This window comes from Microtus oregoni, unplaced genomic scaffold (assembly GCF_018167655.1).
Source record: "Microtus oregoni isolate MIOR12 unplaced genomic scaffold, Mior012 000003F_ref0000135, whole genome shotgun sequence".
NCBI classification, from domain to species: Eukaryota; Metazoa; Chordata; class Mammalia; order Rodentia; family Cricetidae; genus Microtus; species Microtus oregoni.
The window spans coordinates 22,200,574-22,224,612 of NW_024543062.1; the positions used below are offsets into that span (position 1 = coordinate 22,200,574).

The following is a 24,039-nucleotide window of genomic DNA, read 5'->3' on the forward strand; positions in this document are numbered from 1 at the left end:
GGCATGGGCTCGGGCTGTCGTCTCCTCCCAGCCGCCCGCCCGCCTAGACTGTCACGGGCCACGGGGTCCACAGGGGCGACAGCAGCAGCGTCCCGGGGGCGGCCCGGGGCCGCGTCCCTCCGCTGCTGTCAGGCGCTGGCGGCGGAAATGAGGCGCTGGCCGTTTTCCGAGCCGGGGTTTCCTGCCTGAGCGCCGAGAGGCCGTGCGACGCCATGGGCCGGCCGGGCCACGACCCGCAGCTTGCGCGGTAAGCGCGGCCCGCCGAGCGCGTTGGAGGAACCGGGCGGTTGCTCGCATCCCGCTTCTGTTTTCTGGCGTTTCCTCATTCTGTTTCTCTTCCCCAATCCCAGACCGCAGTGATGTGGGCGCGGAGGTCAGTGCTTGCAGCTGGGGCCTCCGGAGAGGGGTCTGGCGGGGCGCCGCGGGAGGAACCGAGAGCCGCCCCGGGGACACAGCGTGCTTGGTCCCTGCCGGGGGGGTGGGGTGGGGTGGACACGTGTGTCACTGACCTGACAGGAGGAGCAAAAACGGCCCTGGTGATCTACAGGGGTGGCATACGGATGCCTCAAGGCGAAAGCAGTCAGAGGTCGTGGCGGGGCAGGCTCATGACAGGCCAGGGCCCACTGGGGAAGTTGCAAGGGTTTTACATGCTTAGGACATTTTGTGAGCCTTCTCCCACAGGCCCCTCTGGGAGGGGCCTCCGACAGGGCCGAGGGGTGAATACATTCTGGAACTTGTGCAGTCCCTGTGAGCCACGGGGGCGACCAGCTGGGAAGGGGCTGGCCCGAAGCAGCAGCAGCTGTGGTCTGGGGCCCTCAAGGGCTGGGCAGTGGCAGGGGAAGAAACAGAGGGTCCTAGAAAGCAGAACTTCTTCCTCCTCTGCTTTGTAAGCTACAGCCTCTGTTTCCCCGTTAAGTGAGTAAGAAGAGATTTGCGGTGCAGTTTTAATGAGGACTTGGTGTGTGGAAGGCACCTGCGCCTGGCCTGACAGGAGAAGATCTCATTTACAGGCTGTTTCACACTGCCCTGTTTTATGGACCCCTGCTGTGGGACCTTCCTTAACTCTCCTGAGCACTGGCTGCTCTGGGGTTTCCTAAATCTTTGGGCAGGGAATTCTGAAGGACCTGGGCAGAGTCAGATGACAGCCCCTTCCTGTTCAGGTTTCTTCAGTTGACACCTACTTGTGATGACCACCAGTGCACAGAATGGCTCGAGTCATGACAAGGGTGTTATCTGTTTTGTTGAGGTCATTTCTGCTCCTGTTCCTTCCTGACTCTGTGGCACCCAAGTCTGTCACCCAGTGCCTGGTCTTTCCTGTGCAAGAGACAAGTAAGGTGCATTGAGCAGCTGGACTGTGCAGTCAGCTTATGTACCTCAGGATATCTTGTCCAGCTGGGCCATACCCAGGTTTCTTCCTCCTCTGGGATGGAGTTGGAGGTACTTTGGTACCCTTTCTGGCTTCCGGAGTGTGCCTCTCTAGCATGAGTGATTGATAGAGAACTCTGGTGACCTCGCAGGGAACTAACTGCCTCCAGCCTGGACTTAAATGCTTTGTAGGGCAGGCCTTTGGGGTCTAGCCTACCTCTGAGGCTAGCTAGCTTCTGAATCTCCCATTCTGTGACTCTTTGGGTGGTCACTTAACCTCTCTGAGGCAATGAAGTCATCAGGAGTGGGAAGGGTTTTAACTGCTGTGGAGTCTGGCACACACAGAGATGGAGCAGATGGTATTGTTGGAATGAGAGGCCTTTCTTTGGAGCAGCACACGTGAAGAGACTCAGGCCTTAGGCAAGGTACCCCTTGAGACCTGCCCACTGTGGACCAAGTCTCTCCCTCCCTAGGGTGATTGTGTGCCATGTAGGAGCCTTTCAAGGGGAAGGCATTTGAACTAGGTTGGCTGTAGTCATGCTGGCTCTGAGGTATTGGGCTTGTTTTACCATCTCTGAGCTCTGAAGAGGGGGTGCTGAAGGATAGAGTTGTTCTGAAATCGGCATGAGGTTAGTGCTCAATACGTTCAAGCTACTGCTATTAATTCGGGGATAGGGTGGCTGGCACTTAATTGCCAGGCTTCCTGGGAAAACGGTCCCTAGGGCCCCTGGTGTTGAGCATCTCTGGTTGGGCGGGGCAGGGCAGGAAGCAGCTTCCATCTGGAGTGTCTGGAGGGGCTGCTTGCTCCTGCCAGGCCTGTTTCCAGCCACCACCCTCCCCAAGGAAACTGAGGCTGGCAGGCTGCCTAGAGGAAATGACTCAGTGGGGGTCACTGGCTGAGTCATGCCTAATTGGACCCAGGAGTCTGCACCCCAGCTCCCAACTTCCGGGGGCTTGTGGTCCCTCAGGGACTGGGTAGGTCTCAGGCCTGGCTGCATGTCCTTGGCCACTGTTCAGTACCACCTGCTTGAGCCCCACGATTTAGACAACCAGTATCCCTTGGTCAGTATTTTGGGGTCCCACTGACCACCACTAGGCTGTCTAGCCCAGTGTCCCTCTTCTCACTGGGACAAGAAACAGGTCCCTAAGGGACCTGATGGCCTGCCTGCCCCACCCTGGCCAGCCGGAAACTCAGCAGCTGAGCAGATGGCTGAAAGATTTTTTCCTCCCACACAACCCTGTCAAGGGTCAGCAGGGGGGCCAGTTCTCGGTCTTCCTTGTGAGCCAGGCCTGGAGCCCCTTGGGGCCTGTCCGGATGTGCCCCCCAGCCGCTGTGGGGAACAGGGGGTACAGCTTGGTCCCCAGGGAAGCCTGGAGGAAGGAAGTGTGTGCCCTGCTTGTGGGGCTGACTCACGGCAGCTGATTGGGGGTGGGGCTAGACTTTGGGGTCAGGGCTCAGTGTGGCCTCTTGATGTAGGAGGTAGACCTACCTTTCAGACCCCCCACTGGTGGCATCTCCATAGAGTCCTAAGGACTCATGTGGGTGGGAAGGGGTACACAAGGGCCAGAGGCTGTCAGTGCATTCTCCTTAAAGTCCTAGACAGTTCAGGGGAGGCTCTCTCTGATAGCAGGGTACATCTTTTGCCACCACCTCTGCCACTGCCCTCTCTGAGGTTGGTGAAGGAAGCCTTGTCTGGTAAAGAGAGGTACACTTCTCTTAGGGGCTAGTCCCTTGCTCTCCCCACCTCTTGGAGCCTACTTGGGGTAGTGGCTGTCTGGAGTGTCAAGTTGCCAGGGGCGGGGTGCAAATGGGAGTTAGGGTATGTGCACTGGGTCTTTTCAGCTCTGCAGCATAGAGTCAGTTTGGAGACCTCCTTGGAGGAGGCCACCTTTAGAGGGTGGTATGGGGCTTCCTGTCCCAGCATCTAAGAGTGGGGCAGTCACAACTCTTGGGTACACACACACACACACACACACACACACACTGAGCAGCTCTCCCTGCCCTGGCAGGTGGAGTGCTCCAGGTATCCTCTGCACCTGTGAGATGGGAGTGGTGGCCAAGCTGAGAGGCTGCTGAGCCATCTTTTCAGTCATGGGCTGGGTGGTCCCAGAGTCCCTTCCAGCAACCTTCCATCTCGCTGACTGGACAGGCCCTCTGTATCCTTGGGGTGGTTGTGCCTGAGCAGGAGCACCAGCCTGGCTGCAGCTCCTATGGATCAGCACTGCCTGGCTGGGCTGCCTGTGGCTGTCTAGGATCAATGAGGGTGTTGAGATGCCACCTTGCTGACTGCAGGGAGCTAGCTGCCCTCTTGTTCGCCATGGAAACTGGGGATGGGGGAACTATCTCCATAGGACACAGCTCTTCTCGTCACTGTGGCTGAGTCCAGGTGGAGGCTGTATCTTCTCTGTGGAGAAGAGCAGGAGAGGAGAGCCGTACTTACAGAGCCCATCATCCTGAGGCTGAGCTCTGCTCCTCCCTTCTCCCAGCTTCTCCATCCTGTCCCAGGGTTGTCACAGTTGAGCAGCTGTGCTTCATCTCTTAGCACATGGAAAGTGTTCAGTTAGTCACTGGAAGGGACCATCTTCCTGCTGCCTTGCCCCCCTGCCATCTAGCCTGGAGTCACCTTGGCCTGGGACAGCCTGTGTCCCACAGTCATGCTACCCATGCTGCCTGACCCAGAACTGGGTTCCTCCTGAGGCTTGGGCTTTGCAAGTGGGTGGCCTGACTCACCTCCACTGCTCTTCTCAGTGTCAGGGACAAGCAACAGTTATTTTCTCCACCCTGTGCCCACCTACCACAGTTTTTAGAGTACCACTGGCAGGTACCTGTTAACATCTGCCTTCCTGTCCTGCTGCCTCCGGGTAGGATGGGGTGGAGGTAGCCCCAAGGGCTGTGGGAGTAGAGCCCCAGGAGGTGCTCTTCTCCCCCCAGGGGTGTTCTCAGTGTCTCCTGTTGGAGTTGGGGTAGACAGGATGTGACCTGAGACTGGAGCACCAGCCTGCCTTGCTCAATTGCAGAGGCACCTGGGGCATTTGTTCTGAGTGGGCCATGGTCGTGGCAGGAGCACCTTAGCCTAGTAGAGATGGATGGTAAACAGTATACAGTATTCCTGGCTCCAGCCTGTGCTTGTGAGCAGGCCGGATGGGTCTATCCCCTCTAGATGATTGTGGGACCTGGAGCAAGCCCACCTCCAGTGCCTTAACCTGGGCCTAAGGACAGGACACCCAGCTAATGAAGATCCAGGGAGCCTAGAGTAGAGCCATACATTTTAATACAAGTGGGTATACTTTCTTTGTACACAGTTGGTAGGTTTGTGTAGTGATATAGATATGAATAATTTGCATTGGTATGGATTTTGCTTTATTAATACAAATTTAAGGTCAATTATGTTATATGTATATGTATTTCTGATCTTGATTAAGGTATTGTATTGTGTAGTTCATTTAAAAATGTAATGTATAATTAGGAAATATAGGTTGTTAATGGATAATCATCAATAATAGTCAAGCTTATAGTCATGTTAGTTAGATTTTCTAGTTAGATATATTTCAGTTAGATAGGCATTCTTCATATCTTTCAAAGACTACAGAATATGGCATTTAAAATATTTTAATAACTTAGGGTTTTTTATGACAATGAGACATGTCTGCTCCTGGCAGCACCAGTCTACTTCAAGAGGAAGATGGGCATCGAAGAGGCTCCTTATGGAGTTGGTTAGCCATTTGGGCAAGAAACTGCTCTTGCCTGGACTGTTGCATAAACTGGACACAAAGAACCCACAGAGAGAGGACTGCTGAACTTGCCTAAAGGTGAGATGATCCTTCAGGGTTCCTGATTCATGAAAGAGTCTGCGAGACATTCTACAGGACACACAAAAAAGTGACTAAACTGTCTTTAAATTTTCCTGCTTCATGGAAAAGTCTGCTGGATACTATGGGTCCTTAAGGCTGAAGATGGATACCCCAACGGTACAGAAAAACTTTGGGTGACTGTCCAGGCAGTGAGATGTCTCTGTCATTTCTAGAGTTTTGGAAATTGTTTACTTCGATTCCCCGATGGGGAGCCAAAAAAAAAGAAAAAGAAAAAGAAAAAAGAAAGGAAATTGTTTACTTCTTGTTTACTTAGGTAATATTATATCCTTCTGGAGTCTTTGATGGAGTTGAAGAATAGTTAGATAGTTATAGTTTTCCTTTGTTATGATAAAAGATAAAGTAGATATAAATATTGTGACTGTAATTCTTGCTTGATAACTGTTTTGTTATATGTAATTTTACTATGGTAAAGTGAAAGCCTTTCTTTTTGTTTAAAATTTTTTTTTTCATTTTTTTACTGGGAATCATCATCGATCTTTCTTTTTGTTTAAACAGAAAAGGGAAAATGGTGTAGGAGGTCCTTCTGTATCTGTGTTGCTTTCATTGGTTATTAAAGAAACTGCCTTGGCCTATTTGATAGGGAGGAACTCAGGTAGGCGGGGAAGACAGAACAGAATGCTGGGAAGAAGAACAGAGTCAGGCAGACGCCATGGTTCTCCTGCCCAAGATGGACGCTGGTTAGACTCATGCCAGTAAGCCACAGTCAAGTGGCGATACACGTTAATGGAGATAGGTTAAACTAATATGTGAGAGTTAGCCAATAAGAGGCTAGAAATAATGGGCCAGGCAGTAATTTAATTAATACAATTTCTGTGTGGTTATTTTTGGGGCTAAGCTAGCTGGGCGGCAGGACACAGCCAGCCTGCTCCTCCTTCTACAGGGTAGTGGCAGGGCTGCTGGTCACTTTCCACTTGAGCAGAGCTGAAACAGTCCTTTACCATTTCTACTCCAGGGGACAAGGGAAGCACGTTAGTTCTTGGGGCGCATTTGGGCTCTTTGGAGTTTCTTCTGTGAGTGCTGTACTGGTCATCCTGTGGTTTCACTCCTGCACCCTAGGGATTCTGTGATGCCTCGAGTTTATCTTTGACCACCAAAGTGGTCAGAGCAGTGCTTAAGGGTGTTGGGTGCATAGCCAGTGTCACCTTTGTGAGGGGGCATTGGAGTGAGCGTACAGCTGGACCTGGCTTGCAAGAAGTGTAGAAGGTACTGCCAGGGTTTGGCTCTGTAGTTGTGCTTCTAGGCCCTGATATACACAGAGTGAATAGGCACAAGTTCCAGATGAAGGGACAGGTATGGACAGAGACTTGGGTACCCAAAAGGTAGGCTAGGCAATATGATGGCTAGTGGGTGATGCTGGTCACTAGGCATCTGTGTACCTGTGTTTATCCTTAGACTGGAGTGTAGCTCAGTTGGTAGTGCCACTTTACATAGCGTGTGGGTAGCCTGGGTTCCATCCCTAGGACCACAGAAACTTAGTATATTCTTGTAAACCCAGTTCTCAGAAGGTAGAGGCAGGAGGAGGCCAGCCTGAGCTACGTGAGGCCATAAAGAATTCTTTATTCATGCCAGGCCTGCAGAAGGATGATATTCACAAATCCAGTTTGGGCTGCGTACTTGGATTTAAGTTTTTGTGTGTTTCATCAAATCCCTGCTGTGGTAGGAAGTAGAGGAAAGCAGGTGTGCCCTGGTCCCAGGGCCATAGTCTGGATGGCCACTGACAAATCCCTATTGCTGAGGACAGATTCAAGATTTGGTACTATTCCTCTTGTGGTGTTATGAAAACAGACAGGCCTAGGGAATTGATGCAAGACTGCAGCCCAGTGGCCCTTGCAGTCTGTGGATGGGGCCAGAGCTATGATGTGTGCACTCAGCTTGTGGGTCATCCGGGCTATGAAGGCTGCGACTGTCTTTCCTGGTGTGCGAGGGGAGGGGGGATAGCTCTGATCAAGGCTCGGATCCCCCAGGCAAAAGGTGCTCCCTATGAGGAGGTGGGCAGAGTGAGATGGGCTTGGTCAGATGTGGTCTATTTCTTTCTTCCTCCTGGCTTTTACTGCGTACTATGTGCAAAGCACCTACTGTGTGCTAAGAACCTTATGGCATGGCATGCAAAGTGCTGACAGAGTGCAGAGTGTACCCCAGTGAGTGCACAGGCCTCTGCACTGGAACTGAAGTATCCTGTTAGGTGCTGGAATGGGCTGGCCACCCTTACTTGTCTGTTCTGGGTCTTGCAGTACACAGGCCATAGCAGTAGGGACAGTAGAAAGAGCCCCATTTCTGGGCCTAGCTGTTCCCCTCTAGTCCTGGCAAACATTATTTATTTGTTTATTTTGGTTTTTGGAGACTTTTTTTTTTCTGTTTTTTTTTTTGAGACAGTGTTTCTCAGTGAAACAGTTCAGTCCTGGCTGTCCTGGAACTTACTCTGTAGACCAGGCTGGCCTTGAACGCACAGAGATCCGCCTGCCTCTGCCTCCCAAATGCTGAGATTAAAGGTGTGCGCCACCACCGCCCGGCTGCAAACATTTTTAAAAATGATTTACTAATTTTATTTTATACACATTGGTGTTTTGCCTGCATTTATGTCTGTATGCGGGTGTCACATCACTTTGAGCTGATCACAGACAGTTGTGAGCTGCCATGTAGGTGCTGGGAATTGAAGCCAGGTCCTCTGGAAGAGTAGGCAGTGCTCTTTCTGCTAGGCCATCTCTCCAGCTTCCTAACAAACATTTAATGAGCTTGAAATTGGGGTTCAGAGAGATGCAGTCTGGTGTCAGTGGCCACACAGCCAGTGCCTGTTCCTCTTTGCATTGAGCTCTGGGGAAACAGGTTGGTTTGTTGTTTGGAGATTGGTCTAATGAAACCCAGGATGGCCTGGAGTTCACTGTGTAGCGAAGGATAATCTTGAACTTTTTTTGTTGTTGTTGTTGCTTTGTTTTGTTTTGTTTTGTTTTTTTGAGACAGGGTTTCTCTGGAGCTTTGGAGCCTGTCCTGGAACTAGCTCCGTAGACCAGGCTGGTCTCGAATTCACAGAGATCCGCCTGCCTCTGCCTCCCAAGTGCTGGGATTAAAGGCGTGCGCCACCACCGCCGGGCCGATCTTGAACTCTTGATCTTCCCTGGCTGGGATTACAGGCACATGCCACCACACCAGCTAAGGTTTAAATATCTTGTCTGTTCCCTGGTATATTCCTGGGGCCAACTGCAGTGCCAGGTACACAGTAGGCCCTCAGTATATTGTGTGGAATGACTGAGGGGGTGATGAATGATGGAGGTGAGTCTTGTAAACAGGTCCTTGCACCTCGCCTATGACAGGCAAGCTAGGTGTTCACTCAGGCTGTGCTTCAGGGATGTGCCTGTGCCTGGCTCCTCCATGCTGATCTTGTCCAAGGACAGTACAGTGGTGATCCACTTGGACATCTTGATTGTCTTGCACCTGTGTCTGCCTGAATCCTGCATCGGGCCTAGAGAAGCCTACATCACTGTGAGTCTGGCCAGTACAGGCTGCATTTCATCTTTAGTGTGGCTGTTACCATGCTTGCTGCAGCATTTAAATGAGGACAGCAGCCAACCACACTGAACTTTCCAGATTCTAGGCCATTCTTAACTGAGTCTTTGTAATACTCTGAGGATGACTTCCCCTTTGACAGGGGAAGCTGAGGTGGAGAATCACTTGAGGTCACTCAGGATCAGATATAACTAGTAAAAGATGGGACTGGATTTTAGATGCAAGATTGAATCCATGTTCCCAACCGTTCTTTCTAGAGATGGGTAGTAATCAGCTAACTCAGTTACTTATCTGGACTTCAAAACTGCCCCCACAGTCTGCTATATCAGGATAGATCCGCTGGCTAGCCTTTCTTGACCACCCTTAAATGTGTTACTGTGCCTGTAAAAACTAGCTGGAGAGAGACCTGTGAGCCTTGATTTGTGTACTGCATAAATAGGGTCATGCGGGGTGGACTGTTAGGTTTGGTTTTGGGGTGACCTTGGGACTATAGGGCAGGCCTAGTGCCCTAGCCTCCCCCCAACTTTGCCTGTTTAGTCAGGGTTGCCAGCAACAGCAGGGAGCTGTAGTCGGGGCTCTACTTTGAAAACCTTTAGCTGTGGGGAAGGGGTCTGAAATTACTCTTGTCAAATTGCCCCCTAAAGAAGTTGTATTGCTTCACAGAACCCACCACAGGTAATGAAGCGCCTGGGTTTTAGTCTTTAGCAGCCCTGGTGTCAGCTTTTACTTTGGGTGTGCAGTAGTAGCTAGTTTTCTGGTGGGCAGTTCCACTCCCCATGGTCAGTGAAGGCTTAAAAATACTAAATGGAAAATTCCGGAAAACCTCACGCAAGGCTGAGTGGTGCTGAGCTCTGGGAGCCCCTTTGAAGGAGGCAGCTCCTCCCTAGTGCATCTCGCCGACCTACTGTCTGTCTCCACCTTGTATGCACCGCCTGCCTGCCCGCCTTCTGGTTTGCCGGTTTCCACGTGCGGGGTTCCCTGGGTGGCCGCGGGGGCGGGACGTTCCCTGGCTCACTGCCCTCTGTCCTGTTTTGCAGCTCGGCCTTCCCGCCTCGCTCTCCGCCATGAACGGGCCCACCGTGCAGCCGTCCCGCACGTCCTCTGCACCCGCGTCGCCGGCGTCCCCGCGCGGCTGGAGCGACTTCTGCGAGCGGCACGCAGCGGCGGCGGCGCGGGAGCTGGCCCGCCAGTACTGGCTGTTCGCGCGCGCGCATCCACAGCCGCTGCGTGCCGACCTGGTGTCGCTGCAGTTCGCCGAGCTTTTCCAGCGCCACTTCTGCCGCGAGGTGCGCGAGGGCCTCGCGGGTCCACCGGGCCGCGACTACCGCGCCACTGCCCCGCACCACCGCGCCGCGCTGCCCAAGGCACGCAGCTCCGAGGACCTGGGCCCGCGACCCTCCTGCGCCCTGCAGCACCTGCGCCGTGGCCTGCGCCAGCTATTCCGCCGTCGCTCGGCTGGGGAGCTGCCAGGGCCTGCCAGCGACACCAATGATACCGATAACGACAACTCCGCCACCAGCAGGCTAGGACCAGCCCGCAAGCTGCTACCCTGGAACCTGCGGGAGCCAGCAGCGGAGGCGCTCAAGGAGGCGGCGCTGCGTTACAGCCTGGCGGATGAGGCGGCCATGGACAGTGGTGCACGCTGGCAGCGGGGTCGCCTGGTGCTGCGGGCCCCGGGTCCAGGCCATGGCCGCCTGCTGCAGCTCTTCGACCCTCCCAAGGTGAGCGCCCTATACTGTATGCCCATAGTTCGGCAGGACTCCGTGACCCCGACTTATCTAGGGCAGTGAGTCAGCGACCATGGAGAGTTAAAGGCTTCCTTGGGCTCTGTTCACTCTGTCGGTAGGTTAGAGCAGATAGGTAAAAGTCTTTGAAAGTCCAGATCCAAATGACACCGACATAGGAGGTTTTAGTAAGTCCTTTTAGGCTGAACGGTACCCCTGCTGTGTCCACCTGTTGTCTCTTTTCTGAGAAGTTTGTTCTGTCTTGGCTGGTGGCCTGGGCTTCACTCTTACTCTGCTGGCAGGCAGGCAAGGCCCAGGGTATTAGTGCTGTGCTGCGGTGGTAGCCATCCCTTCTGCCTGGGTGTGTGAGGCCTGGCTGTCTGCCTTGATTTCCTCTCTGTTCTTTGATCCCATTCAGCATGACAGCTTGGCTGTAGGGTGACAGTGACATGAGCCCAACCCCGAGGCACTGATGGTCATGCGGTGCAGACCAGTGGTCACTGGACAGATACTTACTAGCACCTACTGTATGCTAGGCACACATTAGGGACTGGGAAGCTGCCCTTCTAATGGGAGCTGTGGAAGGAGCGAGCAGGTCCCCAGTGAGCTTACACTGGCATTGTGGCACAGGAAAGGCAGTTGAAGGGCCTTGAAAGACAATCTTCCCTACCAATGGCTGTCTGTGGTGCTGCTCTGAAGCTCTGAGTTCCATGTGTGCCTCTTAGTGACCAGAAGGACCTGCATTTCCTCACCCTCTGCCTTCTCTCTCCAGTGCAGAGTCTGGTTTTGTTTTTGAGATAGGGTCTTATCTAGCCTAGCCTAGTCTTGAAATAGCTATGTAGAGAATGATCTTGTCTCCTACCTCCTGGATGCTGGGATTATAGGCATGCCCACTGGGTCTGTTCTGTGTGGTGCTAGGGATTGAACCTGGGCGTTGTGCATGGTCAGCAGGACTCTACTCACTAAGCCACGGTCTCAGCCCCTATGTATTTACTTATTTTTTAAGATTCACTCTTTTGAGTACATTGGGTTTCGCCTATATGTATGTCTATATGAGGACGCCAAATCCCCTGGAGCTGTAGTTACAGACAGTTGTAAACGGCTGTGTGGGTGCTGAGAATTGAATCCCAGTCTTTTAGAAGAGCAACCAGTGGTCTTAACTGCTGAGCCACCTCTCCAGTCCCCTATAGTGTTGAACTTTTTGAACTTTTGTGTTCTTTTCAGTGCAAGCACTAGCCCATAACTGGTTTAGCGATCACCTGTTGTTGAGTGGTTTGGTGGTTTCTACCTCAGTGCCTTCCCCATCCCCCATTTCCACCCCCCCTCCCCCGGAGAGAAGGTCTTGCTGAGATCCTCTTGCATCAGCCTCCCAAATGCTGGGACTACAAATATATGCTCCTATACTTGGCTTTTTTGGGATTTTTCTGAATAATGTCATAGTGACATTTGGATATAAGTTTCTGCAGGGCATGTGTTTTTGTTTCTGTTGGGTTATTCCTGGAAATATTGCTTCCAATATCATGGCTTTTTCCAAGTGGCTGTGCCAGTTGGTGTCCCTAGTGGTGGTGACTGAGGGACCCCTGCCTTTACAGCCTCACTTACTCTTGAACCTGGTCAGTTCCAATGGACATGTCCTGGTGTCTCAGGACTGTTAGTGTCTCCTGATTACTGTGATTTATTCTTTTGTGAAGAGCCTGTTTTCTTTCTTTGTGTGTCTGCATCTGTATGTTTGGGTATGCATGTGTGCATGTATGCATGCATGCGGAGGGCGGAGAATGACCTTGGGGGCCTTTGTTCTCCACCTTATTTTTAAAGACAAGGTGTTTGAACCTGGAGCTCATCAATTCAGCTAGCCCACCTGGCCAGGGAGTCCCAGGGGTCTGTCTGTCTCTTCCCTTTGCTGGGCTGTGCCCAGCTATTTCCAGGATTGTTGGGAGTTCTCGTGTTTGTGGGTCATGCTTTTCGAGCTGAGCCATTCCCTTGGCCTGCGTTCCCTTTCTTAGGACTTCCCAGGCTTCAGTGTGCAATGGCCCTCTTCTGCTGCAGATGTCATGTCGCACAGTGAGGACTGCCTCTTTACCAACACACGTTCTTGCCTTTGATGTTGATCAGTCATTGTAATTTAGCCTGTGAAGGGATGGGAGTGTCGAGGTCAGGGAATAACTGGCAGGAGTCAGTTCTCTCCTTCCACCACCTGGGTCTCCGGAATGGCTTAGTGGCAAGCACCTTCCTTTACTTGCTGAGTCATTTTGACAGATTATTTTTTTGAGACACCATCTCCATATGTAGCTGAGGTTGGCCTTCAACTCTTCAATCTCCTGCCAAGCGTCCTAAGTGCTGGAATTACCGGTGTGCACCACCACACTGGTTAAGAAGCTCCTCATTTCATTGCTTTCTGTATCCTGCTGAAGAAATCTTGACCCACCCCAGGCTTTGTGGGCACTTTGTCTTTATTCCTGGAACTTTGCTGGAGGCTTTCTCAATATGGCCATGGGCATCTTGGGCTGAGTTTGTATATGGGACTGACGCGGGCTACCACACTCTGCCAGTGGATATGCGGCTGTGTGCTGGGGAGACTTTCCTGTTAGTCCAAGGCCACTTGATGCTGAAGCGCCCATCTGTAGGGATGTGTTTCTGGAAGTCTTCTGTCCTGCTGGCCAATATTTTGGCTTATGCCAACACCACTGTTTAATTTGCCAAAGTTTCCTTGCCTTTTCCCCCTCACCCTAGACAGGGCCTCACTTGGTGGCCTGGGTAGATCTGGAAATCATCATCTAGCACAGGCTGGCCTTCAGATGAAGGCAGTTTTCCTTCTCTAGCCCCCTAAGTGACTCCTTGTGAATCTGGCAGCAGGGGACAGCTGGCTAAAGGCCCCAAGGTGGAAGGTGTGGAGCATATTTGAAGGAAGAGTCGGGAAAGCTGCCAGGTTGGGTGGAGGCACCCTGAGGACTTAGTGCTGTGCTGTGCTCCTAACAAGCACACGGGTGAGAGAACACTTCTCCTTATTCATAAGGAGCCCTGGAAGGAGAGAAAGCCTAGGTCTACCGTAATCTCCATCGATGGGAAACGAAGGTATTAGATCAAGGTCAATCTTAGTTACATATCAAAATGGGGTTAGCCTGGGCCTCAACAACAGACAAAAACGTAAGGCTGGGCGTGATGGACATCCCCTCTCAAATTATCCCAGTACTGTGGAAGCTGGGGCAGGAGGATTGCCTGTCCAAGTTGAGCCTAGGATACAAAGTAAGCCCATCTAAAAAAATAGAATCAGACATCTTGAGACTGTGACATAGGAGGGTCCCTGTACCTGGTCTTACCTGTGTGGTCTAGTAGAGACCAGAGGACATCACTGGTTGAGTGACCTCTGTGCAGTCTCAGGGCAGTGGCCGGGGATGCTGTGTGGGTGTGGTAGACAGTCATATTTCAACAGTGCCCCAGCTGGAGGTACCATTGTGGTACCATAGGGAGCCCCAGCCTTTGCACCCCGAAGGGGCTACCCCGAAGGTCCCTACCGCTTGGCCCAGTTGGCAGGGGTGGTTTCCAGGCCTGGTGACTTCCATGGCACCTGTGCTGTCCCTCTTAGCCCCTGAGAGCAACAGGTTAGACCAGGCTCAGTCTCACTTTGAGACTGAAGGTCTAGTGTCACCACTCCCTGTGGCTTCTGTGGTGTCAGGAACAGGAGTGACTTCAGAGTTTGCCCTGGTCAGGCCTGCAGGAGCTGTTACTTAGAAAGGTTTCACAGCTGGTGGTGGAGTGAGGTTTGGAGTACTGTAGGAAGGGAATGGGTGTAAGACATCCAATGCCAGGGGTCTCTTAAGTGTGGCTGTGTGGCCCGAAATAAGTGCTTCAGAAGAAGCTAGAGTGGTGATGATCAGGAGAGCCATGCACTTGCTGGGCACAAGGACAGGAGGCTAAGAGGCCTGAGGAGCCCAGGGCATACAGGGACCTTGCCTCCCTTCCTCCCTGCTGTGTGGGAAAGAGGAAGCAGAAAGAAAGGGCTGGCCACTGCCGGCCTGGCGGTTTCCTCTGGGCTGGGGAGGAGGTGGCGGGGAGGTGGCAGGAAGCCCTATTCTGTACCCACCAGCTCTGCCGGGTTCCAGGCTCTGTGGTCCCACAAGCCCCACCCCCACCTCCGCCCAGCCATGGGAAAGGCACTTGACCCTTGAAAGACAGGCCTGGCTTTGGACCTTTGCAGCTGCTGTCCCTGGTGCAGTGACTTTCCCTGTGACAAACACTATAGTTGACTCAGCCATGGAGTCCTCCCAAAATCCCTTTGGGGGCCCATCATGACATCAACTCCCATAGGAGAAGACTGGTCCAAGTCTAGAGGTGGAGGAGGCAGAAATGGGGTATTGTGTGAGCATATGGCAGGGGACATTAGGGTTGGGATTATGTTTGAACCCCTAAATGTGCAGATGGCTTTCACTGCCACCACCTTCATGGAAGTTGGCCCTGTTGCTTTGTGGAAAGCCATCAAGGAGTCAGAGCTATGGGCTCAGTGTTGGGATCATGGCTAAAGGCAGTGTGATGGACACTGGGGAAGGGGCACGTCTGAGCTCATATTTTGGCTTATGTCTTTGGTATGTAGCTCTGGGCTGACTTTCTGAGTCTCAGTTTTCCTGTATGGTAGACAGAGTGCATTGGTATATTACCATCTTGAGGTGCAGAAAAGACTCCTTGCATGAAAAACTCCAGACCCCAGAACTGGGTTTCCCGGTGCCCTCCCCAGTTAGTAGCCTGATGGCCGCCACACTGGGGAAATCCCCAGCCCACTGCTTTGTGAATGGAAAAGGAAGCAAAAGTTCCAGACGGGCTCCAGCATGGCTTCATGGGCAGAGGGACTTCTAGCCCTCCTTCTTCTCTCTCTTCTGGCTAAGGCTGGGATGAGTGGACAGAGACCCTCCTGGAAGAGACAGGACTCCTGGCCCTGGCACCAACACAGCAAAACTCTTGCCTCTAGGCAGTTGTCTGGAAGGGGCCACATGGTCTCAGAATGCTGCCACCATTTAGGAACTGACAAGGATTGTCCAAAGAGACCAAATCACAGATGGATTCCCTAGACTCCCCCTCTCCCTGACATCTCAGTTAATGGCTTTATTTAACCGTGTTTCCACCTGGCTTCTTCCAAGAGACTATCTCCTACTCTGCAGTGTGCCAGGCCCTGAAGCTGGCAGCTGGAGGCTTCCAATATAGGGGACTTCAGCCCATGTGGTCCAGTGTCCATCACAAAGTGTCAGTATGACAGGCGTGTTCCAGCCCTGCATCATGTGCACCCAGGTCAGACACCTGCAATGTCTCCCCAGTGCAGTTGATTCTGCACTGAGCATTGCTTATCTGAGTGTCTCCTTGGATGGAGTTACCAGAGAGAGCAGTCTTGGGCCCATCTCCTCACCCCCAGGGTTCAGGGTCCATTGGAAAATGATCTGGCTACTAAGACATTCACTAGTTCAGAGTGGTGTGGTCATCACCACCCTCTCCTAGAATATTAGCCAAAGGATTCAAGCTGGAAATAGCCTTTGTATATCTGTATTGTATCCCTTAGGTTTCCAAGTTACATCCATAATCTTATTTCGTTTAATGGCCAAGTAATAAATATTCCCTTGTATGGTTTCCCCACCCCCAAATCATGAGTAAGTGGAAATTAGGCTGTTTCTACTTGGGGAGTTTTGGCAAATAATGCTTTTGAACACCTGTTTGATGTGTCTAGTAGGTTGTTCACTCCACAGTTAGCATTCTGATGAGCTGCAAAATTACAACATAATGTGGCGTCACAGACAGGCATCCTCACTGCCTGGTCACCCCACGTCTCCATATTAGCTGCAGCTGTCGGGGTCTGAACCAGACTGGACTTGGTTCTATAGCTAGCTAAGGGTGTCTCTCCCATGCTCAGTGACCATTCCAGTGTTTGCTGTATCCTTTACCCAGCGGCACTAGTACTATGAGTCACCTGGTCACCTCCTCCCCCTCTTTACACTATGTAGCTCAAGCTAGCCTGGAACTTGTAATCATTTTGTCCCAGCTTATGGCTTTTATTATGTGTCTGTGCACATGTGTGCTCTGGTACCTGTAGAGATCAGAAAAAGGTGTTGGAGCCTTTGGCCGTCAGGTAGGTGCCACAAACTGGACTTGGGTACTAGAGATGAGAACAAAGTTCTTTTTTTATTCCTATATTTTTATTTTATGTGTATTGGTGTTTGACCTGTATAATATGTCTTTGTGGAGCTGGAGTTACAGTTGTGAGCTGCCATGTGGATGTTGGGAATTGAACCCAGGTCTTTTGGGAGAGCAGCCACTGTGCTATCTCTAACTTCAATATAAAGTGCTCTTAACTGCAGAACTGTCTCTTCAGTCTCCAGCCTATTTCTTTTTGGTTATCTATTTTTTTTTCAAGACCTGGCTTCTCTGTGTAGACCAGGCCGGCCTCCAACACAGAGCTTGCCTCTGTTTCCCAAGTGCTGGGATTAAAAAGGTGTGTGCCATCATGTCCAGCTGCCTTTCTCTCTTTGCAAAGTTTTATTCCTATACCATAAAATTTTCCTGCTTAAAGTGAACAATGCATTGTTGTTGTTTTTTTTTTTAGCATATTTACACAATTGTACAACTGTCTAATTGCAGAATATCTCACTTGAGAGGACTGTGCCTCTTTTAGCAGTCTATTCCCTATGGGCTGTCTATTCTGTGGATTCTGTTTCCGTTTTTTGGTCATTGGAGCTTTGGCCTGATGATGCATGCTGGGCAAGGATCTGTTACTGAGCTACACCCCAAACCTTCCCACTGCTTTAGGTCTCAGCAGGCCTTGACTTTGTTTCTCTGTCCCTGGTTTTTATGGTGCTGGGGACTGAACTAGGGCTTTGTGCATGTGCGGCAACACTGCCAACCAAGCTACACGTTCAGCCTGTATCATGTCTGTGCTGCTGATTTATATGTCCTTTATATGTCATGGCCCTGGTCCTGTCACATGTCAGCTCTCTGGCATGAGGTTCTTTAGGTCTCAGGGTCATTACTTCCTGTCTAGCCTTAATTTTTACCCCACAAAGGTTTCTTCTGAGGACTCCAACATCCACCTTGCCTTGACAGGCAGAGTTTTGGGCCTCCCTTATGCTTATGAAGCGTGCCTGTGGATTCCCTATGCTGGAAGCAGTTTCCTGAGGGGCTCTTTTTAATAGGGGGATTCTCCCTACCACATATAAATATAGCCTTACATGATATCAAGGTGTGTGTGTGTGGGGTCACTCTGGAACTTTCTTGCTCCTTGGTCCCACCCACTGGGTCTCTCCCTTCCACCATGACTTAAAAGTTTTGTTGTATTGCTAGCCTGCAAGCCCATTCCTTGGAAGCACTATGCTGGGCAGCCTGTGTTCCAGTACTGAGGCTGTCTTATCTAGCCATGGCTGCTCTGGCTATTATGTGACCATTGCTTTTTGGCCGCTGGGGCCACTCTGGACCATGCTGCCCACCCAGGGACTGCAGAGCTTTTGCCAAGGGGCCTTGGTGCTCAATCTTTGACCTGTAGGAAACCCTGGGGGGGGGGGGGGATGCTAGCAGGGCCAGTCCAAGCCCGACTGGCAGGTGCTGTGAATCTGGAATTTGTAGACTTTCTTACTTGACCCTAAGTAGCCTAGAATGGGAATAAAGTCCAAGAAAGAAGACAGAGTCAGGAAGATGAATGGGTTCAACAGACTGCTGCTGGACTTGTCAGAGTCCTTCTTTGGACTGACTTCTTGTCTGCTTGGCTCCCAGATGTCTCTGTAATCTGACTGGAATCTATTTGGAACAAAGTGGGGTATTTGTGTTTTTGTTTAGAAAAACAAGGCTTCCTATTATCTGGAGGTTAGCCTCTATCTCCCTAGTGCAGTACCTGATGCAGGCTGGATTTTGATAGGATCGTCCCAACACTGGAGTGGGTGTTTTCCATCACACAGGGCTCTAGGATGGCATTGGGGGTAGGAGAAGGCAGTCACGAATGGCAGGACTCAGTTGGCCCAAAGCCTTCTCAGCTCTCTCCTCCTAGACTAGTGAGTCCCTCCTCCTGTCCTCAGGTCACTCTAAACTGGGTGACTGCAGTGAGGCTGTGTCCTGTTATGACACTGGAGAGGTTCATTAGGCACTGTTTTGGAGGAAGGCTATTGTCATGGTCCCCCTGGCTCCCCTTTCCCTCAGGCTTCTACCTGTGTAGAAGTTCGTGGCTGTTTTCTGAGGATTTCAAAGCAGCCACAGTCTCCTTTCTTGGGTAGGTGTGACTTCCCTGGGCTATGTGCCTTCAGGGCCCCAAGGGGAAGCAGCAGTCTGCTGAAGATACTGTTGTGTACCAAGAAAGATCCTTGCTGCCCCTTGACACATGAAACTGTGTGGCTTTAAGAGTGGCCAGGAATCAGTTCAAGGACCCAAGAGGAGGCTAGTGAGTCAGCCTCTCATTTCCCAGCAGGCTGGGGGTGCAGTGGCTGGTGGCAGGACTCCTGACCTCTGGCTCCTTCCTGTCGTATGATTGCTGGGGCTATAGACGGGCAACTGCGGTGTGCCATGGCCCATGCAGAATTCACTGCCATCCTGGAAACATCTCAGGCCTTTTCTCCCACCATCAATCTACATTAGCGGTCAGGAATAGTTTGGAAAGGGCAGCTTGGGGATGTAGAGTAAGGGGCAGAGCAAAGTAGAAGGCCAAGATTCACCGTGGAAATGCAATGATCAGATTTGACTGAGTTCTTGGCTTGGAAGTAGACGGTATGGAACATAGTAGTTGGTGCCACTCTACTTCCACTTAGAAATCTCAGTGGGCCTGGCCACTTCAGTCCCACCCACAGCTATTCTGAGCTGGGTCTGGGGAGAGCTGCTTATTGGGCAGGCTTGACCAGTGAAGCACATTGGTAAGGAAGACTCCAAGGCTTCCAAATGGCTTTTGGCTAGAGACTCACACCACCCCCGTCCCCTTAGTAGTCCAACCAGATGGGCCATAGGCCAGTACCAGGTTCAGACACCCCACCCAGCAGGTAACTCACAACAGGCACTGTGGTGCTGATCCTATTAAAGCTTGCACCGGGAATTGGGAAGAACCCCAAGTCTGGTCGGCAGACAGCAATTGTGGACAGGTGTAGGAATCATGTCTTCCCCATTTGGCCCATCTCCAGCAGCTCCCCGTCACTCCTGTAACAGGCAGGTGACCAAGCTGATGGCACTGGGGTGGACTTTGTTTTAAGCTGGGGCAGGGCAAGAAGCAGAGTAAAAACCCAGGCTCTGATGTACTTGACCTGGTACTCTCTCCTATCCTGGGAAAAAAGCCATAAAGGGAGGGGAAGAGGCCTGTCAAGTCCTTTGTCCTTCCTTCTTCTCTGGCTCTCCCAGTAGCTTATCTTAGCTTCTGCTGGGAGCTGGTCCTCAGCCATCTCAGCAAGTAAGAACAATCTTATCACCAGAGGAAATAAGAACTAGAGGGCAGGCAAGGGGAGGGCTTCCCTCCTAGAAACAACTACCTGGTCTGGGTCTTAAGGTACCCTGGTCCTGAGCTTTGCCCTGGAAACTGGCATCCGTGCTGCCAGACAAACACATTAAGGTGGCATCTCCCAGGCATGTCGTGCAGCCAATTGCATTGACTCCTTCAACTGACTGTTCTGGGCTAGGCTGAATCTACTGGGCAGTAGGGTAGGGGAGGTCAGAAGCTTCCTGATTGGAGAGAGCTAAGCTGTAGAAGGGTGTTCTGTGCCTCCTCCTCCTAGTAGTGAGAGACTGCAGACAACACTTGAGAGGCCTGAGGTAGGGGAAAGCCTCCATGGGTTAACAGAGTGATGCCCCCCCCCCCCCCATTTTCCTAGAGCTCAAAGCCCAAGCTCCAAGAGGCCTGCTCCAGGATCCGGGAGGTCCGGCCATGTACACGCCTGGAGATGCCCGACAACCTCTATACCTTTGTGCTGAAGGTGAGTGCTGGGGCTATGGCTCCCTGGGAGACGCTGCTCTCTCCCCAGATGCAGAACTGTATGCTGCCTCTATGCAGGTGCAGGACCAGACAGACATCATCTTCGAGGTGGGAGATGAACAGCAGCTGAACTCATGGCTAGCAGAGCTCAGAACTAGCACAGGCCAAAGGTGAGGCCTGCCCCCTGCCTAGCCTAGCTGTGGTCCTCCCTGCTGGCTCCCTCCTCACCCAGCCTCTTCCCCTACAGGTTGGAGTGCACGAACACAGAGTTACCCCTTTCCTTTGTGGCAGAGCCTGGTCCAGCCAGCTCTCCAAGGGGAAGCACAGACTCCCTGGACCAAGGTATGTGCCAGACCCTTGGCCTCAGTTGTCTTGGACATGTGGCCCCCACACGTTACCACCACCATCTTTCTGCTAGGTGCTTCACCTGGAGCAGTGCTGGACCCAGCCTGCCAGAAAACAGATCACTTCCTGTCCTGCTACCCTTGGTTCCACGGCCCTATCTCCAGGGTAAAGGCTGCACAGCTGGTTCAGCTGCAGGGCCCTGATGCCCATGGTGTGTTCCTGGTGCGGCAGAGTGAGTCCCGGAGAGGGGAGTATGTGCTCACATTCAACTTACAGGGCAGAGCCAAGGTAGGGTCAGGAACGTGGTGGGCTGGGATGGGAGGAATGCAGCCTGGGCAGCAGGCTGACCTCCGCCTCTTTTCATAGCACCTCCGCCTGGTGCTCACAGAACGTGGACAGTGCCGTGTGCAGCACCTGCACTTTCCCTCGGTGGTGGACATGCTCCGTCACTTCCAGCGGTCCCCCATCCCACTTGAGTGTGGAGCAGCTTGTGATGTCCGGCTCTCCGGCTATGTGGTAGTTGTCTCCCAAGCACCAGGTAGGAACCCCGAAGTTTTTGTCAAGGGGTGGTATCGCCGAAGTACACAAAGCTTGTCTGGTGCATTTTCTTCACTGTTGAGACTCATCCATGTCACCTCTCCAGGTTCCTCCAACACGGTCCTCTTCCCTTTTTCCCTTCCTCACTGGGACTCGGAGCTGGGTCTTTCCCACCTCAACTCTTCTGGCATCCCCCCAAGCCTTGGCGCAGAGGCTCTACCTGGCCGAGTGACACCCCCAGAGCAAATCTTCCACTTGGTGCCTTCTCCTGAGGAACTGGCCAACAGTCTGCGGCACCTGGAACTGGAGCCTGTGAGCAGTGCCCGGGACTCAGACTATGGGATGGACTCCTCTTCACGGAGCCACCTTCGGGCCATTGATAACCAGTACACTCCTCTCTCACAGCTGTGCAGGGACGCAAACTTGTGAATGTAACCATCGTCCTCTCCTCCAGAGAGCTACAGGCTGTTATCAGCCTTCCCCAGCTCAAATGTCTTCTCTACCAGGCTGCCGCAGACTTTCTGTCAGCCATAGCTAGCCCCTGGCTTTCTCCCACTGTTTACAGATGTAGTTCTTGTGCACAAGTGCCACTAGCTGATACCCTAGGCCCAGAGCTGGCAGTGGAAACTGGTAGTGAGAGCTTATGACAGACTTCCTACCAAGTAGGCTCACTGCGAAGCACAAAACACTAACAAGTCCTGTCTCTTTCCCCATAGCTTCAGTTCCACAGCTGATGGATGCTTCTTAATCCCGCTTCTACTCTTAGCTTTAGACAGAAGCTCTGCCAGAGGGACAGGCTTAAAAGTCAAAAATGATTTTAAACATTTTACCTCAGATTACTTTTTTTTTTTTTTAAAGGATTCAGGTTTCCATATGAAATCACAGCTTACTGCCCTGCCCTGCCCTACTGTGCTATTGTGAAGCCAGGGGCAGCTAAGCACACCTGCTCCACCCATCCAAGCTAAGCCAGCACGCTAGTGTCCTTGTCTGCTCCTCCTCAGGACAGTTGCCTGCTACAGGGTAGCCACTGTCCTCCTTAATGTAGAGAATGAAGTGTGTCACCCTTTCAGGGAAATCCAGGCAGCTTGCAGAGAGAGGAGGGTGGCAAGGGACATTCTACCCCAGTGCCTTATGCATAAAAAACAGGACTCTGGTTTATAGCAGCTTTACAGAGGATGGGATGAACAGGTGGGGGAGAGACAAGCACAAATGAAAGCCTCCTATCTAGGCCTGTGTTGTGAACCCAAATTATAGCTTGCCCCTGACCTCCCCAACAAGCATCTGATGGCTTATTGAGTATGGCTCCATACTGGCCAAACAGGAAGCTGGCACCATAAAGAAATTCCTATAATAGCTCACAGTAAGTGTTCTGTCCCAGGTGGCAGCAGGGTCACTGGCGGAAGACTATGCTCCTGCACACACAATCTCTTCATCTAGATAGGGGCTAGAGTGGGCTGCTCCTGAGCACAAAGATGCCAGTGAGTGTAGCCTTTGGGCTCACAGCTGTGGCTTTAGGGGATCACACTTAATTCCTGGACATGTTTGTCAGAGGCAAACATGCTGATATCCTTCTCTTCTGGTTACCCTCTATACTGTGCAAGCTTGTGTGGCTCTTAGTGGATGGGGGAAGCAGCCGACTGTGCTTCACCTTGGAACACCCCCCATTGTGTTCACAGAGCAAGGCACATCCCACATAGGTGCAGATGTGTGTTTTGTCTTTAAAAGAACTAGCTTTCCATCATTTTCCACAAAAAGTATGAACCAAAGATATAAGCAATATTCAGTCACTGGTCCAGACTCCTCTCTCAACTGTATAGGAGGAGGGGGCAGCTGCCTCTGCCCCTGGCCAGAAGTTCAACCAACTTGAACCAGGGGCACCCATTTCTGCTGTTAGACACACAGCTCTCAGTAGAGGAGAGGTTGGCCATACACTGTAAACCAGCACCCCAGCCCCACAGCACTGGGACTCGCCCACTGTGGACAACTTCCTTTCAAAAGGTGTATATTATGACAAAGTCGTCTCATGGCCAACACCTTTTTTTTTCTGCTAGAGTTAGGTCCAGTTGGCTGAAGGGGAACAGGTGGCTTAGTGAGGCCCAAGCCAGATACCTGTGTCATTACCAGGCACTATCCCCACCCCCAGTAGTCCTGACAGACCACCATGGGCACAGCGTGAGCTGGCCCTATAGAGATCATAAGTGTAGCTAAACAGCCCCTGCACCATTACTTCCTTCTCCTGACTACAACTCCACACTAACAGCCACCAGCACCAAAGAATTAGGTCAGCTAACCTGCCTTGAATTTAGACCAGCAGTCCATATGGCTTTAACTCTTCTGCCTTTGATCATTTCTGTATCGTAGGAAAAGGAGTAGTGATCATTACAATTTTGGGCCAGACAACACTATTTTTACATAAGTTTCTTAACCTAAAAGAAGGCTTCATTTCTTTCCTGAGGGCTCTTGTTCAAATGTTACCTTAGTGCAAACATCGAGTGATAGACTGTCATCCACTGCCTCCTAATGAAGATGCATCCAACAGCCAATGTGTGGCTGGAATAAGCATTGTGACGACAGGAAGACGGGATTTCATCTTCTATCATAGGCAGAAGGTATTTGGCAAATCTTTGTTTTATGTACTGTATGAGTAACTTATTCTTGAATAATGCAAATTTTGCTACAGTGTACAAATTGCTATATGTGAATTAAAAAGATTTTCAGAATTACGACCATGTTCTCTGCAATACCAATTCCCTAGGGCTCCACTTCCCTTTCCCTTCTCCTGGCTGT

General features: G+C 51.6%; 1 protein-coding gene across 3 annotated transcripts; it reads left to right on the forward strand.

The window, feature by feature from the left end:
• Positions 1-23,969, forward strand: Sh2b3 (SH2B adaptor protein 3). 3 transcript variants are annotated; one of them, XM_041648869.1, is made up of 8 exons: positions 1-373; positions 9,777-10,460; positions 20,270-20,371; positions 20,449-20,540; positions 20,618-20,712; positions 20,789-21,003; positions 21,082-21,253; positions 21,359-23,969. In XM_041648869.1, exons 2-8 carry the CDS (start codon positions 9,804-9,806, stop codon positions 21,679-21,681), a joined length of 1,656 nt encoding a protein of 551 aa, XP_041504803.1. In that variant the 5' UTR covers positions 1-373; positions 9,777-9,803; the 3' UTR covers positions 21,682-23,969. The 3 variants fall into 3 exon arrangements, with proteins under 3 accessions (XP_041504803.1, XP_041504800.1, XP_041504802.1); XM_041648866.1 differs by having other exon boundaries at positions 21,082-23,969; XM_041648868.1 differs by having other exon boundaries at positions 1-247; positions 21,082-23,969.
• Positions 23,970-24,039: the final 70 nt, after the last annotated feature.